The 16,826-nt window shown below is 40.5% G+C and overlaps 1 protein-coding gene across 1 annotated transcript in view; it reads right to left on the bottom strand.

Moving 5' to 3' along the window:
* stk10 (serine/threonine kinase 10) overlaps nt 1-16,826 on the bottom strand; it is a 162,024-nt gene that overhangs the window by 35,487 nt on the left and 109,711 nt on the right. The window contains 4 exon segments of the mRNA XM_034178004.1: nt 4,665-4,801; nt 13,138-13,218; nt 13,767-13,851; nt 13,853-13,961. Coding sequence (XP_034033895.1) covers nt 4,665-4,801; nt 13,138-13,218; nt 13,767-13,851; nt 13,853-13,961 — 412 coding nt within the window.

The raw sequence follows: 16,826 nt of genomic DNA, 5'->3' as shown, positions 1-16,826 counted from the left end.
AAATGCACTTGCGCAAATGGCAAATAAACTTTATTTTATTCTAATGCTGCATCAAATTAACAACACAGAAACTGGCACCACAAATCCACAATGTTTTGCTTTGTAGCAGCACAGGTGTATTATTGGGCTCAAAATATATGGAAATCAATTCACTGACTTGTGAGTGAGTACATTTACGGAAGAGAAACATAAGTAAACAATAGGATGGGGTAACTGGAAAATCAAGATGCCTGCAGCAAAATATTACGATGGGTGATTAAGTTTGATGGGGGAAGGGATACTTTAATTTACGCTCATTAAAATGTCTACTAATCAACTGATTACTTTACATGATTACTTTACAGGTCGTGCAGCACCGCTGTCACTGGACAAGTTGAACAGCACATGGGAGCCTCTTTTCAGCCAAAGCACAACACATCTCCGCTGTTTCATAAACAAATGAAGACTCTCACCATCCTTTCTTTTTGCACTCTGGCTGGCACTCCTTAAAGTAAATATTTAATCAATGCTCAGTTTATCTCAGCAGAAAATCCCAGTATGAACAAATAAATATCTATTTATGCTATAGTAGGGACACCAGCCTTGGAAGGCTTCAGACAAATATGCCAATATGGCACCGCCCATTAGCCTGTAGAAAACTGCATCTTCCTTTTCCAAGGAGCCGAAGCAGATTTAAAGAGGAGAAAAACCCAGCGAAGTCGGGTCATATGCTGTCAGTAGGGCACCGGTGGAACATCGGAACCTTGAAAGCGCACGTACAACCGGGCATGAAAAGCAAAAACTACCATGTTTGGTCAGTTTCTACCTGAGTGCAGAGATGTGGCAAAACCTCACTCGATGTTTATTCACAAGTCTTCACCGGTGGGTTAATAAACTGCACAAAGTACAACTGAGGTTCAATGCGATAGTTTGTCGGAGCTGATCATTTAGAGAACAACAAATGACTGTCTTGTCTGATGAACGGTACCACCCCCACGCTCTCTCACACTCCACTTGCTTGAGTCTTCAAGACAAAAGCTTGCCCGGGGGGAAGAATGGAAGGGGGAGACCTGCTCCACATGGAAGACTCGTCAGATTCCAATCCCTGCTCGAAATTTAACAACTGACACCCTCCTATTGGAGTACACAGTCAACATGCTCCTTTGTCGGCACTAACGGTAGTTTCTGTACAGATGCAGCATACGCAAGGGCAGCCAGCTCTTCTTTCCGTTTCTGTCTACTGCCATACGCAGTCCTGGTTCTAACAGGCAATTCGCGGAGCTGACAAAAACGCTTTAAGTTGTCAACTTTCCAGCGGTTGAATTAATCCAAATCACAGCACTCCTCGCTGCTTTCCGCCGCCATAGCTTGTGGATTGGTAGTCGAAAAATTTAGCCTACTCATAATGCACCACGCAGCTCGAGATGTGCACTTTGCTTATTGTCTTGTCACAGTGTCCTGTTGTGATTCCCAAGGTCCATTCCTGGCTATCAGTCAGTAGTGAATGGAACAGCTCCTGCTGTAGAGTCGGAACAATGACAAACTTTAATTCACTCCATCAGGCACTGCGATTGTTTTCTGTTGCAGAATTTAGGCCTAAGGCAGCACCTATATTTAACCCCACACTGTGTGGGTGAGCACCAGTGTTCCGGTTTACATGCCTTTGTGTTTTTAATGAGGGTGGTAAACTGCACCCTGATGCCACTTTCTAATATTATGTCCTCTTGATTTATGAATGGATTCTGCGCCACAGACTTTCAGGGTTTTGGCAGGAAAGGCCATGTTTACCAAGAAGTGTTCCTCAAATGAGTGAGCAAGCAGTAACTTTAAAAGTAAAGGAAGCGCATGTGCTTTCCTGTGTGGGGTTGTGTGCACAGGTGAATGCATGCCAGAGTGAATTTGTGTGCATGCGTTTTATCACAGCTGGTGACAAGAGATAAGAACCTTTTTGAAACCCAATCAACCTCAACTTCACCATCTGAGCCTCAGAACAACAAATAGTGAAAGAAAGAAGAAACTTTCACTCACTGTCAAATAATATTTGACAGACAATACGCTGTTTTTGCTTGACAACTAATATTTCTGCGACATTAATTACTCATATCCTGAAGTCATTGAAACTCATCACACATTAAGACACAGAATCTCCTCTGAATTTTATTTTATTTTTGTGAGTTAAGAATACTCTAGTTCTGGTTTGAAGTTCTTAGTATGTGGAACAATTCCTCAAGTCAATGACAGCAGTACAACAAAAAGGTGAGTCCAGTGCAAATCCAGCTCACCACAGCATTTAGTTGTTATAGTTTATATTCTGTTTCTCTGCTGTGCACTGCAGCACCAAGTGGGAACAGACGTCCATTTAGTCAGTTGTTGGCATCTTTCGTCAGCATCTTTTGCTGTTTGGTAAAGATGTCTATTCATATTTGCTTGAAATACAGTGGGGTAAAAAAGTATTTAGTCAGTTCCTGATTGTGTAAGTTCTCCTACTTAGAAAGATGAGAGGGGTCTGTTAATTTTCAACATAGGTACACTTCAACTATGAGAAACAAAATGAGAAAAAAAAAAAAAAAATCCAGGAAATCATACTGTAGGATTTTTAAAGAATTTATTTGTAAATTATGGTGTAAAATAAGTATTTGGTCACCACAAACAAGCAAGATTTCTGGCTCTCACAAACCTGTAACTTCTTAAGAAGCTTTTCTGTCCTCCACCTGTTAACTGTATTAATGGCATCTGTTGGAACTCATCTGTATAAAAGACACCTATCCACAGCCTCAAACAGTCAGGCTCCAAACTCAACCATGACCAAGACCAAAGGGCTGTCAAAGGACACCAGGAAGAAAATTGTAGATGTGCACCAGGCTGGGAAGAGTGAATCTACATAATCAAGCAGTTGGTGTGAATAAATCAACTGTGGGAGCAACTGTAAGAAAATGAAAAGACATACAGACCATTGTAATCTCCCTCGATCTGGGCTCCACGGAAGATCTCATCCTGTGGGGTCAAAATGATCATGAGAACAGTGAGCAAAATCCCAGAACTACACGGAGGGACCTGATGAATGACCTGCAGAGAGCTGGGACCAAAGTAACAAAGGCTACACACTATGCACAGAGGGAATCAAATCCTGCAGTGCAAGGCGTGTCCCCCTGCTTAAGCCAATACATGTCCAGGCCGTCTGAAGTTTGCCAGAGAGCATATGGATGATCCAGAAGAGGATTGGGAGAATATCATGTGGTTAGATGAAACCAAAATAAAACTTTTTAGTAAAAACCTCAACTTGTTGTGTTTGGAGGAAGAAGAATGCTGAGTGCAACCGAAGAACACCATATCTACTGTGAAGCATGGGGTGGAACATCATGCTTTGGGGCTGTTTTCTGCAAAGGGATCAGGACGACTGATCCGTGTTAAGGGAAGAATGAACGTGGCCATGTATCATGAGATTTTAAGACAAAACCTCTGTCCTTCATTGAGAGCATTGAAGATGCAACATGGCTGGGTCTTCCAGCATGACAATGATCCCAAACACACCACTCAGGCAACAAAGGAGTGGCTCCGTAAAAGCATTTCAAGGACCTGGAGTGGCCAAGCCAATCTCCAGACCTCAACCCCGTAGAAAATTTGTGGAGGGAGTTGAAAGTCCGTACTGCCCCAGTACCAGCCCCAAAACATCACTGCTCTAGAGGAGATCTGCGTGGAGGATGGGCCAAAATACCAGCTACAGTGTGTGCAAACCTGGTGAAGACTTAAAGGAAACATTTGACCTCTGTCATTGCCAACAAAGATTATGTTACAAAGTATCGAGCTGAACTTTGTTATTGACCAAATACTTATTTTCCACCATAATTCACAAATAAATTTCAAAATCCTACAATGATTTCCTGGATTTTTCCTCATTTGTCTCTCATAACTGAAGTGTACCTATGTTGAAAAATTACAGCCGCTCTCATCTTTCTAAGTAGGAGACCTTGCACAATCAGGGACTGACTAAATACTTTTTTCCCCACTGTAAGTATGACTGTTACTGTAGTTTATCTCTGAAGGTCAAAGTACTGATGTCATCACAATCACTTGTATAATGAATGCTTAAAGTGTGATCCAACTGTTTTAAATGCATGTTGAAAGTAACTGAGCCCAGTTAGGAAACTTCCCCACAGTCGCTCTTTTTTTTTTTCCTCTAACAAAACAGTTTAATGTTGTGTTTCTCATTTCCACTGCAACGAAAATGCATGGAATTGTGATTTTTCAGAACACAAGTCGCCTCTTGGACTATAAGTTGCAGACGTCTCGAACTAGTAAGTTTTAATTTGTAGTTTTGGTGCAAATACTGTAAGTAAGACAAAAACATGCTCGCAACATTTTTTGACAATTAAGCAATTTACCTTAATTCCAAACTTTAAGAAAAGACATTCGTTTGCAGACGATTGTATAGATAAGGCCCCGAGATTAATCGAGGCTGGCTTTTAGCCTGGTGGGGTGCATGCTAGCTACACAGAATACATCTCCATAGGAACTTATTTTCCAATGTTTTCATAAAACTGTCACAGCTAATTTCAGCCAGGAAAATCCCACAATAATTCTCTCAAGGGTTTGAGAAATATCACCCCCCACACACACACCAGCTCACTTTCTTTTGTGAATAAAGAAAGAAAAACAAAGGGACAGCAAAAATTCAGGTGAGGTACCACAGTGAGCTCCATGGCATCATCATCGTCTCCTTCCTCTCTGATGTCCTCGATTTCATCCATGACCTCAGCTTTGGCCTCAGCTACTAGTTCCAGCAGTGGACGGTTCGACATTACTGACCGCACAAAAGGGTGCTGTGGATACAGGAGACAGAACAACCATGGAGTCAGTGCAAATGCAATATTGGCCGGAAGGTCTTATGTCGCCCATGGTAGAAATGTATGTCGCCCCATACCTATTTGGAAAAGGTGTGGGAAAAGATGTGGAGATTTGAGTAAAAAGTAAAAAGTATTTGAAGGCTACAATGCTGTAGTCAGAACCTGATATAGATTTTCAAGGGATACATCCTTGCTGCAAAGGAAATCCCTGTAAATGTATAGAGAGGTCAGTAATCATAGTACACAGACAATTTCTGGCAATATAAGCTTCAAATTGAATTAAATCCCACTCATCACTGAACTTGATCTAGACCTTCATGAGGTGTATCCTTGGTCCCAATTTGGCAAACCCATGTTTTTCATTTGGAAAGTAAATGGAAGTACCGTGCTGCGAATAATTTTGGTCCTATGACCCTCAAATAAAATCAAAGTCAGACATCAATGAAGTTGGCCCAGACCTTGAATGGATACATGTTTGCTGCAAATTTGATAAGCCTGTCTGAAATCCTTGGAAGATTATTGAGAGCATAGTCTTCATCACACACTAGTTTTGCCTCTGTGACATTCAATATTTGGCCAAGGTCACTTGTCACTGAACCTGACCTAGACCTTCAAGGGATGCCTCCCTCTTAATTTGGTGAACTTGTTTCAAATTTATGAAAAGTTATAAAAAGTACAATGTTTCAGATGGATGGCATTTCTATGTCTTTCCTTCAGGGTGATGGGGGACAAAAAGCAAAGTGGATTACTCAAAAAATAGCAATGCTGTATATATGCCAGAGGTGGGAGTAAGTCACTGTCAAGTCATCAATCTGCAAGTCCCAAGTACAGTCTCAAGTCAGCTTGCAAACACTTGGTGGTCATTATGACTTGAGACTTGACTTGGAACTTGCTGATTCATGACTTGAGAGTGACTTGATGGTGACTTACTCTCACCTCTGATATATGCACTGCACTTTTTCAAGATGGCGCATATTTGGCAGACACTACCAAGCAATGACAAGATACAAAAATTAAGGAAACTCAATTTTCCCAACTCCATCTGCTTGTTCCTCCACAGCTACAACAGCAGCAGCTCTGCATCATAACTCTTCCCACTGATGGTGCAATGACAGAACATTATCAAATCTGACATAATGACTTAAAAATAAGCCGTGTCTAGTAACCTCAGAGAAAATATGCCTTTTACTGGGGAGTAAAAGGCAGGTGAAATTAAAAGCATAGTTGAGTAGTGGAGATAAAAGACCAATCATCTATTATTCAAATGCTTTGCACTCACACTGTAATTTAATTGGCAGAGCTGACAAAAGGAAGCAGCAGTGGTGGATAATAAATTGAGTCAGTGCTGGATATGTGCTCTTACACATTTTATGTGCTGGTCTCATTCTTCAGCATGAGATTAGGCTGCAGCTTTTACCGTCTCCAATGACAAACAACACTCAGCTCTCGGCTGGTGCCTAATGACTCAGGACTGCAGTGTGCCATCTAGCCTTTTATTACATGGTTCTACTCTCACACAGTCCTACAAACACCCACCTGATGCAGGTAAACTCGACGCTCTGACAGGTAACTTTCAAACCTGCCCAAAGAAGTCTGGACATGAAATGTTAAGACACTCCTGAAGCTGCACAACTGTAGTAAAAATCAAAAAGCAGGGTCGAGAGTCCCTGAAGTCCTTTGGACAAAATAAATTTGACCAAATATGGGGAAAGTGGCATTAGGCAAGTCATTTGTGTGTATTGTAGGGGAGGTGATGGTCTAGTGGTTAAGCGTTGGGCTTCAGATCAGAGGATCCTCAGTTCAAATCCCAGCCTAACCAGAAAATCACTAAGGGCCCTTGGGCAAGGTCCTTAATCCCCTAGTTGCTTACAGTGTATGGTGTGCACCTTGCATGGCAGCACCCTGACATTGGTGTGCGAGTGTGTCGGTGTGAATGTGAGGCATCCTTGTAAAGCGCTTTGAGCATCTGATACAGATGGAAAAGGCCTATATAAATGCAGTCCATTTACCATTTATTTGCTTGAAATAATTTACCCACCTGGGTGCACAGGCCATCAGTTGGAAAGACCATGGCCAGATAATCACCCAAGTTATGTACAAAAATTCAATAAATAGCTTTTTAGAAAATCAGAAGACATTAAAAAAAAACCTGTGGTGTCTTGGGTGCCTTTAGAATGATTCTATGTCAATGAATATCAAAGTCAATCAAAATTAGAGAAAAGTTATTAAAGGCTTTCTGCAATAAATCGAACTATGTAAATAATTGCCTTTTTTTTTCCTTTTTGCCCTTTGTGGGGGCCTGGGGGGCTCACTGAGATTCAATGAGGAAGTTTAGGTTAGCATGACCAGAAAGTCCCCCAGAGATCGTCTGTACCAAATTTGAGAAAAGATCTCTCAACGTGTTTTCAGAAAAGTCATTGGACAGCACACCGCTTGTGAATCCTTATGTCATGACTCCTGTGGACCTTGGCCCAAAGGGCTAACAAAAAGGGACATTCTGAGCATGTAGCACCTCTGCCATACAGGTTTAACACAGATTCATGCAAATTGTTTCTTTATGACTCAATGTTACCATAATATATGCTTCTGGGTGGTCTTGATATTTGATCAATTCTACCCAAAATTGGAGACATTTACCTTAATTAACACACCTTGCTTCGCCTCATTGAATGGTTTGTTCCACATTTTCACTCCTGCAAATATTCTTACCACTACACTGATAAACATTCATTATTTGGATACAGATTCACGGTTCCACGGCGTGGACAGAAGTGAGTTTTTCTTTATGTGTATATTGACAATTTTTAAAACTACATTTGTATTTAATTTTTTTTATTGATTTATTTATTTCTGTCAAAATGGACTTCTACATTAATACTGCCATTCAGCAATGGTGGTTTTTGTTTTTTTTGTTGTTTTTGGACTGGGATAATGGATACGTATGGATCACTGGAGTTAATGCCATCCCTTTTAAGAGTCATGTTGCTTCAGACACAGCGATTTCAGGTTTGCTATGCATGGTTGGGCATGGAAAGGTTAAACGTGAACAATATAGCCCATTTAGGAGGTACCAAAGCAGGGTTGGGTTACCTGTGTAGTGATGACAGCATGCTCTTAAAAGTCAGTCACTGTGGTGAAGTTAACCAGTTTAATAATATGAGAATTGGAGCATTTTGGCAAATTTAAAGTCTGCCGGGGCAGCATGGTGGCTTAGTGGTTTGCACTGTTGCCTCACAGTAAGAACGTCCCAGGTTTGCACCAACCTGATCCTTTGTGTGAAATTTGCATGTTCCCCCCGTGTTTCCATGAACTCCCTCCAATTTCTCCCACTTCCAAAGACTTAAGCCTGGGTCCCACTGAATAATAAGCCATGAATAATGAGCCACGCATGGGTGCGTCAACAATTATTTGAAGAATGACCCACGTTTTCATCTATCACGTATCCACTACTAAGGTGCCTTTATGTGCCTCTCTGTGCCACCCCACATGTGCCATGTAGCAGCCTCTCATGAGCCATGACCGACCTGTCAGAGCCTCGAACGGCTCGTATTAGCTACGCTAAGCCACAAAGCGCTGTGATAACGCGATGTTGGCGCACGTTTAGGCATGGGTTTGGTCCAAACCTCCAGCCCTGCCACACCTGGTCCTTTTAAAGTGTGGGTTTTCAGTTCACAACAGCATTTAAAGAGGTCATATTTTTTTTAATGCAGTCCAAAAATAGAAGCTCCAGTACAGACCCATGGTTGTGCGCTGTGCGCCAGGTTGCTGTCCACCTGTAATGCACCAGACCAGCTAGAACTGAACCAAGGGTTCCTGGACAGCCACCTCTGTGCTCCTCGCTGGCTTTAATCACACACCGTGTTCCCACTTTTAACTTTGTTTTCGTCCATTATTTCTGCAAAAATCACTCTTTTGGATGCACGCTGCCATTCTGCATACACAATGAGGTGGCCACTTTAATTACATACACCTACTGCCGCAACTCATGTGGATCACTCAAAAAAAAAAAAAAAAAAAAATTCTTCTTTTCTTCCGTAGCTTACAAGTCACCGTGATACAACTTAATTTTGTGTTATGTCTTCAAAATTGGTCTTTTGCGTGCTCTTGTTCTGTGTTGCTGCACAGCTCTGTGCTGCTTTTAGTGGCTTCGCTGGAGTTATTTCTTCCACGGCTTTAAACACAGCCACTTTCACACAGTCATCCGAACTTTAACTTTGTGTTCATCCATTTTTGACTGAAAAATAAATAAATAAAAATAAGAACAAAATCATTCTTTTGTGACCTGGCTTCTGCCTAAATGCTCCTTTGGAGTGTGATGAGTCACGGCCTCAAGTGCGCGCACACAGCAGAGCTCATGTGATCCATTAACATTAAATCAACCACATAGTTTTACAGCTAGGAACTATTTTATCAAGCTATAAAAACAAAAATAGTTACTTTAAGCTGTTCAAAATACATATAGGATAGGCTTCAGCGTCCTGTGATCCTTAACTGGAAGAAGTGAGTTTTGAGAATGGATGGATGATGGAAAAATGTGGTCCTTGAAGATTTGACCCTTACTTCAAAAGTTATACGAAACCATTGGAAGTGGAGCTGAAATCACTATTTGGGACCACTACAAATCCCTCGCCCGACATGGTTAACCGACATAAAAGGCACACAACAATCACACACAGAACCCAGGAAGGAAGCAAGAAAACATCTTATAAAGGAATAGAACAAACAGGCAAAAAAATAAATCCCAACCATGAGGAACAAAGTGGGAAGAGCAGCCGTGTATCGAGTCATCCAGATGGTTTCTCAGCAGCGCTGATGACTGATACTGTATCACTGTGTTTGTATACATTCCACTCAAGTGGGACAGAAAGAAGACAAGAAAGCGAGATAGACGCTTAAGCTCCCGAAGCACCAGCCTCATTATTAGAAATATGTGCAAGTATTGATCTAAATCCTCTTACACATGATGCATTTCTGTCTTCCTCTTTGCCTGCTACACTACATCTGTTAAAAACATCCACATCATCCAACGATCAGCTTTGACCAAACCTGTGTCACACACTGTGACGGTAATTTGCAGCAGGCAGAAATTCTTTGATGTCCGTCACAGAATTTAATTCCATGACTGAGAAGCTAGCTGTAGTATGTGCTATCTGACGGCTGTTTGGAGCAGCAGGCACGATAAACATCTAAAACTTCCAGCACGGCACCAAAAGCTGAACCGCGCCCGTCTCTCTCCTCCCCACTGGAGAACACATGCAGAATTCCCAGCAGGCCCGGGTCCAGGATATTCATCTCTGCAGCTCTCTAATTGGCCAGAGGTGGTGAGCTCGGTGAAATCTACACGTTATTGGTGGGACCAAAAATGTAAAATAGCTGGCATTCCCTCAGCGGCGGGACACAGGCAGGAAACTGCGGCTGTTGAATTTTAATACACGCCACGCTCTTGCATTTGATCCACACCCTGTTAACATTCTATCTTACTTTCTTCCCCTCGCAAGATCATTTACTGAAACCCTTCTGTGACAGTACTGTTAAAAAATGGTCCCTCCTTTGTAATTCTTTATGTCCACTGTCTTATCATTGAACATTTCTGTACCCATTTTAGCTGTGTGTCAGTGGCACCAGACTGAATCTATGTGTAAGTGCTGGACAAACCGTCCATGACATCACCCACAGGATTTCTAAAGAACTAGTTTGAAGTGCAAATGCGGTGAAATGCAGTGGTTCCAGAGATCGCCATCATGGCAGTGCCCGGTCAACCCATAAATGTGTAAGTTGTGAGGCCTGGGCAAGACTGGCATGACTTGGGTGGGAAGAATAAAAGCTCAAACCTGCTACCACCCCCCCATCTTGGAGTTAAAAAAAAAAAAAAAAAAAAAAAAAAACTACAGGCCAACATGCCAATCTTAATTTCAGTGGTTTATTAACATTGTTTGTACACAGTGCAGTGGTTTCCAGAACTGGCAGTTAGGGTACAGATATATATTTAAAAAAAAATGACATATTGCCTCACTTACTGTGGCGGAACATCAAGTTGTGGATACCTGTTTATTTGTGCTCTCGGTGCTAATATACAAATAACACTGAAATTTCACTCAACAGAAATAGACTTCTTAAATGGTCTGTTTGAACAATTAACTGCACGGCAAATCATTATCTCAGATATTTGGAATAACATGCTCAGAAAGAACAATCAGTCCTAGCATAGCAAAGGCTTCTGATAGCATGATGGACAATGGTTGTCATTCAGAGTGATCACACCTCTAATTATTCATACCTTTATGGCTTAAATAGCTTAAACTTATGAATGAATGAATGAATTAATAAGGCACTCCACACAGTGGTCCATGAACATTCTCACTAGCTATAGCGACTAAAACCCTAATGTCTTTATTTATTCATTCTTTTTTTTTTGGAGGGGGGGTAGGCAGGCTGTAAACATGTTTATATCTGCCGTAACCCGGACATTTTAACATTAGCTTACATGGGGAGTGACTTGATTTTGGAGCAAACAGCAATTCAAAGAGATGTGATTTGTACATTTGGCATTGCCTTCATTCCCAGCATTGGAGGAGGGACGTGACATTTAGCATTTACGCAATCTGACGAACACGACTGCACCGTAAGAAATTAGTACTTTAAAAGACTTTAAAAACATTATTCATACTATGTTTGCAGAGACAAATCCAAAAATTATTACTATATTTTCCATCATATAAGTTTTTCTTCTTTTACTAGTTTGAGAGGTCCTGGGACTTATAATCTGGTGTGACTTGAATAATTATAATAATGATAATTAAAAAACATTTATTATAAAAAAAATAGTAATAACTATTTATACAGAATGAAACAATGAATAATAAAAGAATAAATATCATAATAAAAATACACTACAACCAATGCAGAAAAATCCCAAATTAGACGTGATGAAGCAGAAAAAATGTGTTATTTGTACATGAGTATTTCTTCATGAGGCTTTTTTTTTTTTTTTAAACTGCAACTTATTCTCCAGTGCAACATACTCTGGAAAAATATGGTAAATTACCCCCTGAATCAAAATCTAGCCTGATAGGTTGTTTGATAACTAGAAGAGGGTGTGCTGAGGCTGATTTGTTACACCCAGGTCACAAACAGTATTATACATGCTCCACCTATAGGGAGGCGGCAGTGGTACACATACATATTGCACATTTTAAAAGGTGTTGCGTTCGCCATGCGTGAAAACCGCTCACTAACCACCATACAAACTCCATTTTCCATGTCAGCTTATTCAAATTTAGGGTCATGGGGGAGATGAAGCCTATCCCAGCAGTCAATGAACGAGAGGTGGGGCAAACCCCAGTCAGGTGACCAGTCCAATCGCAGGGCCACATAAGACAGACACACACACACAGTCACTCATGGTGTATTTTAGAGTCATCAATCCACCTAACCTGCATGTCTTTTGATGTGGGAGGAAGCCGGAGCACAAGGAGAACATGCAAACTCCACACAGAGGCCACGGCTGGGAAGTGATCCTAGGTTTTTCTCGCCATGAGGCAACAGTGCTAATGACTGAGCCACCATGTTTGACCCACTGTGCAAATGTTCTGTTAAAGTTGGGGTGTCTGATTGGTGTTCGTAATTAATATTATTATTAAGAGTTTTTTGTCTCAAAGTATTGTGAAAGCTGTATTAGCAGGCTGTGTTTTTTGCTTCAAACCATGTTTAAAGTTAATACCTCCTGTGTACAGAAAAATATTAGAGTGGGAGAGTGAAATTTATTGCAAGAAAATATGACATTTTATTAATAGCCAGGTTTATCAACTTTTCAAATCAACGTAGTTGTGGCTATCTGGTAACATACTGCTCAGGTAACATGGACATAATGAAAAAGCCTAATGTAAAGACAAATTATGTGCTTTGCCCCATAGTGGTAACAGTAAAAATCATGAAATTATAATGGACAGTAGCAGAAGTGAAACCAGAAAAAAGGAAAAGTTCTGTTTGTGGATCTTGCTTAGTCACCACAGTTTTTCTCTGACAGCATGATTTCTGTGAACATACTGAAGCCCTACAACTGGCTTGCTTCTTGTTCAGTCTTGCACACTTGCAATCTCCTGTACATGTTCTATAATCCCACTGGTGTACCAGTGCCCCTCACAGGACACTGCTCACGTCCCCTGGCACAGATCACTCCATTCAGGCCACTCAGTAGAAGAATAAAAGGCTCTACATGCCAGAGTGGACAGAGAAAGGACAATATCATATAACAATTTGCTGCACTGCACAGTTTTCCCTGAGTTATAGCGGCGCACGCTGTTATGACCTCCCCCTAGGAGCTGTGCCGCGCTTGGCCGGGTTTCTTGATTTTTATCCAGCGCTCTCTTCAGGAAGTCATTAAACTCTGGTGACCTTTCAGGAACACATGAAAAGGGCAATAATCAAAAAACAAGACAATGAAAAGAAGAAAGTGGGAGGAAATAAAGACAAAGTATGCAGAAGGTTTGTAGAATGCAGCGTTGGCATGGTAAGGTCACAACTGTGCAAAGACGTGTTTCTTAAAGATTTCAACAGCAATGACAAGTGAGGTTCAAATTTTTACTTCCCTCAGCAGCTGATGAGGCCTGCAGCTCTGGAACCACTTTAATACAAAGTTCTTTCTTCGAGGTAGTTTTGCAAAAAGTTAAAATGTAGGATGGGCAGAGCGGACGGAGGAGAATGCGACATGTCCAGAGCGTACAAATTTTTAGGACGCTCATTCCACAAAACTGACTGATCGGATGAAATCAAGATGGAAGATAAGATCTACTGTTGAAGTACAAAGGCATGTATGGTTGCACCAAGAACAAAATACATAATTATCCTGTTCTAGCACTGTACAAACTGCATTTAAACTGTATTTCCCCTCAACAGTATGTTCTTTCTCTCACATGTGCATGCACAAATATAAGCCTTCTCCACATTTCTTGGGCTGGTCCAGGGTGGGAGGGTCCGACTTGGCGATCTTCAGCAGGACCCTCATGGGGTTGAGCTCATGGTGTGGTGGTTTCGATCTGAGCCAGTTCGATCAGGGTGATTCCCAGAGACCAGATATCAGCTTTGTAGTCATACGGAGCATCCTTCATGGTCTCACACATTACCACCTCTGGAGCCATCCTGTGAAAAGAAACAAGACAAACACACGCCTTACGGACCACAGCAGTACATCTTTAAGAATAACTCTGAACTCATATTATATGTATTCTTCAGTGTACATTAAAAGTGGGTGGTTTAAAGGGCCAGCAGACAGCAAGTGCAGCAAATATGATTACAGTAAAAATATTTCAAACTTGAGTTGTTTGATTGGTTGTGGAATATAATGGCCAAAATACATTTTAAACATCTATATTCTTATTTATATTTAAAGTGGGCTTTTTTTTTCCAGTGTAGAAAAAAGCCCAGAAGAAGAAGCCAGGAAATTTCAGACTGTTGGCATAACATCTTGTTTCTGAATACAGTGGTCCCTCGCTATAACGCAGTTTTACAGCGCATTGTGTTCTGCGTCCTCATCAAGCAGGCTGGTCGCGGCACCGCGAAGGGAGAGTATGCGCATTGTGTTCTGCGTGTCTGTTTAGAAGAATCTTCTCGCCCAGAAGAAAAAAGAGCACCAACAACTACCCATAACTGTGTTCTTTACTCGGAAAAAGACACCTGTACCAAAGTGTCACTTCGTGGAAAAAGGCGCGACAGAGGCGCGGCGCCAGGACGAAGAGGCGCAATCAGAGGAACTGTGAAATACTGGTCAGTCACTATTAATAATTTCTTATGTGTCCAACCTCGTAGGTTGATCATTAAAATTAAATTTGTTAGTTCTAAAAGCCATCATAATTATTTATTGGAAAACGTTCTTTTTATTTCTCAAACAAATGTTTGGGCCTGAAAACAGGTTGGTCTTGTTTTTCTACTAAGGTTTGAACTTTGAGAGTGTTTACAAACAAGAGAAAAGTGAGAAAATGTTAATGCCTGTTTGAGAAAAGTGTATAAAGTGTGTAGTGAGGGGTTTTACAGCCTTAAAATGTCTATAATTGTAAAAAAAAAAAAAACGCTGACTACTTCACGGATTTTGCCTATTGCGGGCTATTTTTAGAACGTTAACTCCCGCGATAAACGAGGGACCACTGTACTGAAATTCTTCTGCCTTTCCAGATGTTTGATGCCAATGTTAAACTCTTAAATTTCCTCTGTTATTTTGTCATGGTTCAACTGCATTGTGCAGCAAAGATGTTGCACTTAAGAGTCACAGATGCAAATCATTTGAGACTGGCCATGTTATATTATTATTATTGATATTTCCATAGAAATTCTCCCTGCAATAGGAAATGGTCATTCCGTGACATTAACAATGCAGTTGTTGACTTGTTTTCATGCATGCTGCATGTGTGTAGCTCATGCGGAGTGACAACAAGCATGGCAGTTATTTAATTATTGTGCACAAAGATCAATTAAACCAAATGAAACAGTGAAAACACATTATGTTTTCTAAATAAATAAATATCCAGGAAAGTGTCAACGATACACCAGGACAACCATTGTTCCAATAGTCACAATTTAGTGCTTGCATTTTATAATTGTTTACTGCAAGGAACCTGTTGGAACTGTATTAGTGTTCTATTGTGCAATGTTGTATGATTTTTGTGTTTGCATTCTCATACTCCTAAAGTGGGGTAGAAAGAATCTAAAACAACTGGTTTCCCCCCCCACTGACAACTAATTGACAGGGCTTTCAAAGGCAGGCAGCTTTTTTTTTCTTTTTTTTTTTTAACTTCCAACAACCAAAAATTCTATCTGCACCTCACACAAAATCTTTACGGAAGTCGGGTGGACTTTGGCCACAGTTACATGTGATGAATTGGTGCCATTTTCATATGGTCATTTATATCATTACCACCAAAAATACCATACAATGTGGTAATATAATTTTAGGTCTGTTGCCTGTGCTGACTCTGTGTCAAAAAGGAGCTCTATTTTTTTTTATTTTTTAAGTAGCCTATATTCTGGTGATTCAGGATCAACCAGAAGCATCGCAGATATTCAGCGGCGCGAGAGTTAAAAAACCAACAAAAACAAACTTAATAACAAGTAGGGCTGCAACTAAATTATTTAACTGCTATTAACTTGATTATTTTCTTGATTAATCAAGCTGTTTTTGGTCCATAAAATGTCAGAAAATCTTTAATGTTTCCGAAGAATCAACATGTTCAGCACCCCCCCCACATACACACACACCCAATAGGAAAAGACACACCCCATATGTTTATATCCTCCGTGTTTCTATCACAGCTGTAAAATTTATCTACCGCTGAGTAATCACTCATCAGGAGATTGGGTAGGATTTGTCTCGATACTGTTTTGCATGTGTCAACATAAAGCACACTTCTGTCTGAGCTCTGAGATTTAGTCACACACAAGGACAAAATTACTTTAAGGCTTTGTGAATCAGTGCATTCAGAAAATGTATAAAATAATATTAGTGGCAAGATTTTTCACAGGATGCGTCAGTACTGTGTAATGTGAGGGTGTGGTCATGTTTTCACAGTGCAGGAGGGTAATCCTGATGGATTATGACCTCTTCAAGTCAATATTTAACTGCAGCCGAGTGTATTCACACAGATACAGGAACAAGGTCCACCAGAAAGCCTTTATAGGTGACTTTTCCCATTTATTCAAGAAAACCACTAAAAATCATTTCACAAATCCCCTACAGGTTTGTTTGATGATGATAAAAGGATTGAGCCTCGCTCTTTGACTTATGGGAGCAGCTACAACTAAGTTATACAAGGGATTTCAACGATCTGCACAGTTAGCTTCACAAATGTAGGAAAACCTTAGAAGTTCTCAAGTCACTATTACAGGTAGGGCTGGATTATTGCCATTTATTTATTTATTTATTTTACTAAATTATAATTTAACAATACCACAATGGCTATTATTTTAAAAAATATTATTTGTTGCAAACACACCAAATTACAAAAATAAATTAAT

Source organism: Thalassophryne amazonica, chromosome 9 (assembly GCF_902500255.1).
Source record: "Thalassophryne amazonica chromosome 9, fThaAma1.1, whole genome shotgun sequence".
Taxonomy (NCBI): domain Eukaryota; kingdom Metazoa; phylum Chordata; class Actinopteri; order Batrachoidiformes; family Batrachoididae; genus Thalassophryne; species Thalassophryne amazonica.
Note: the sequence above shows the minus strand (reverse complement) of the source record. Positions and strands in the feature narration are given on the sequence as shown.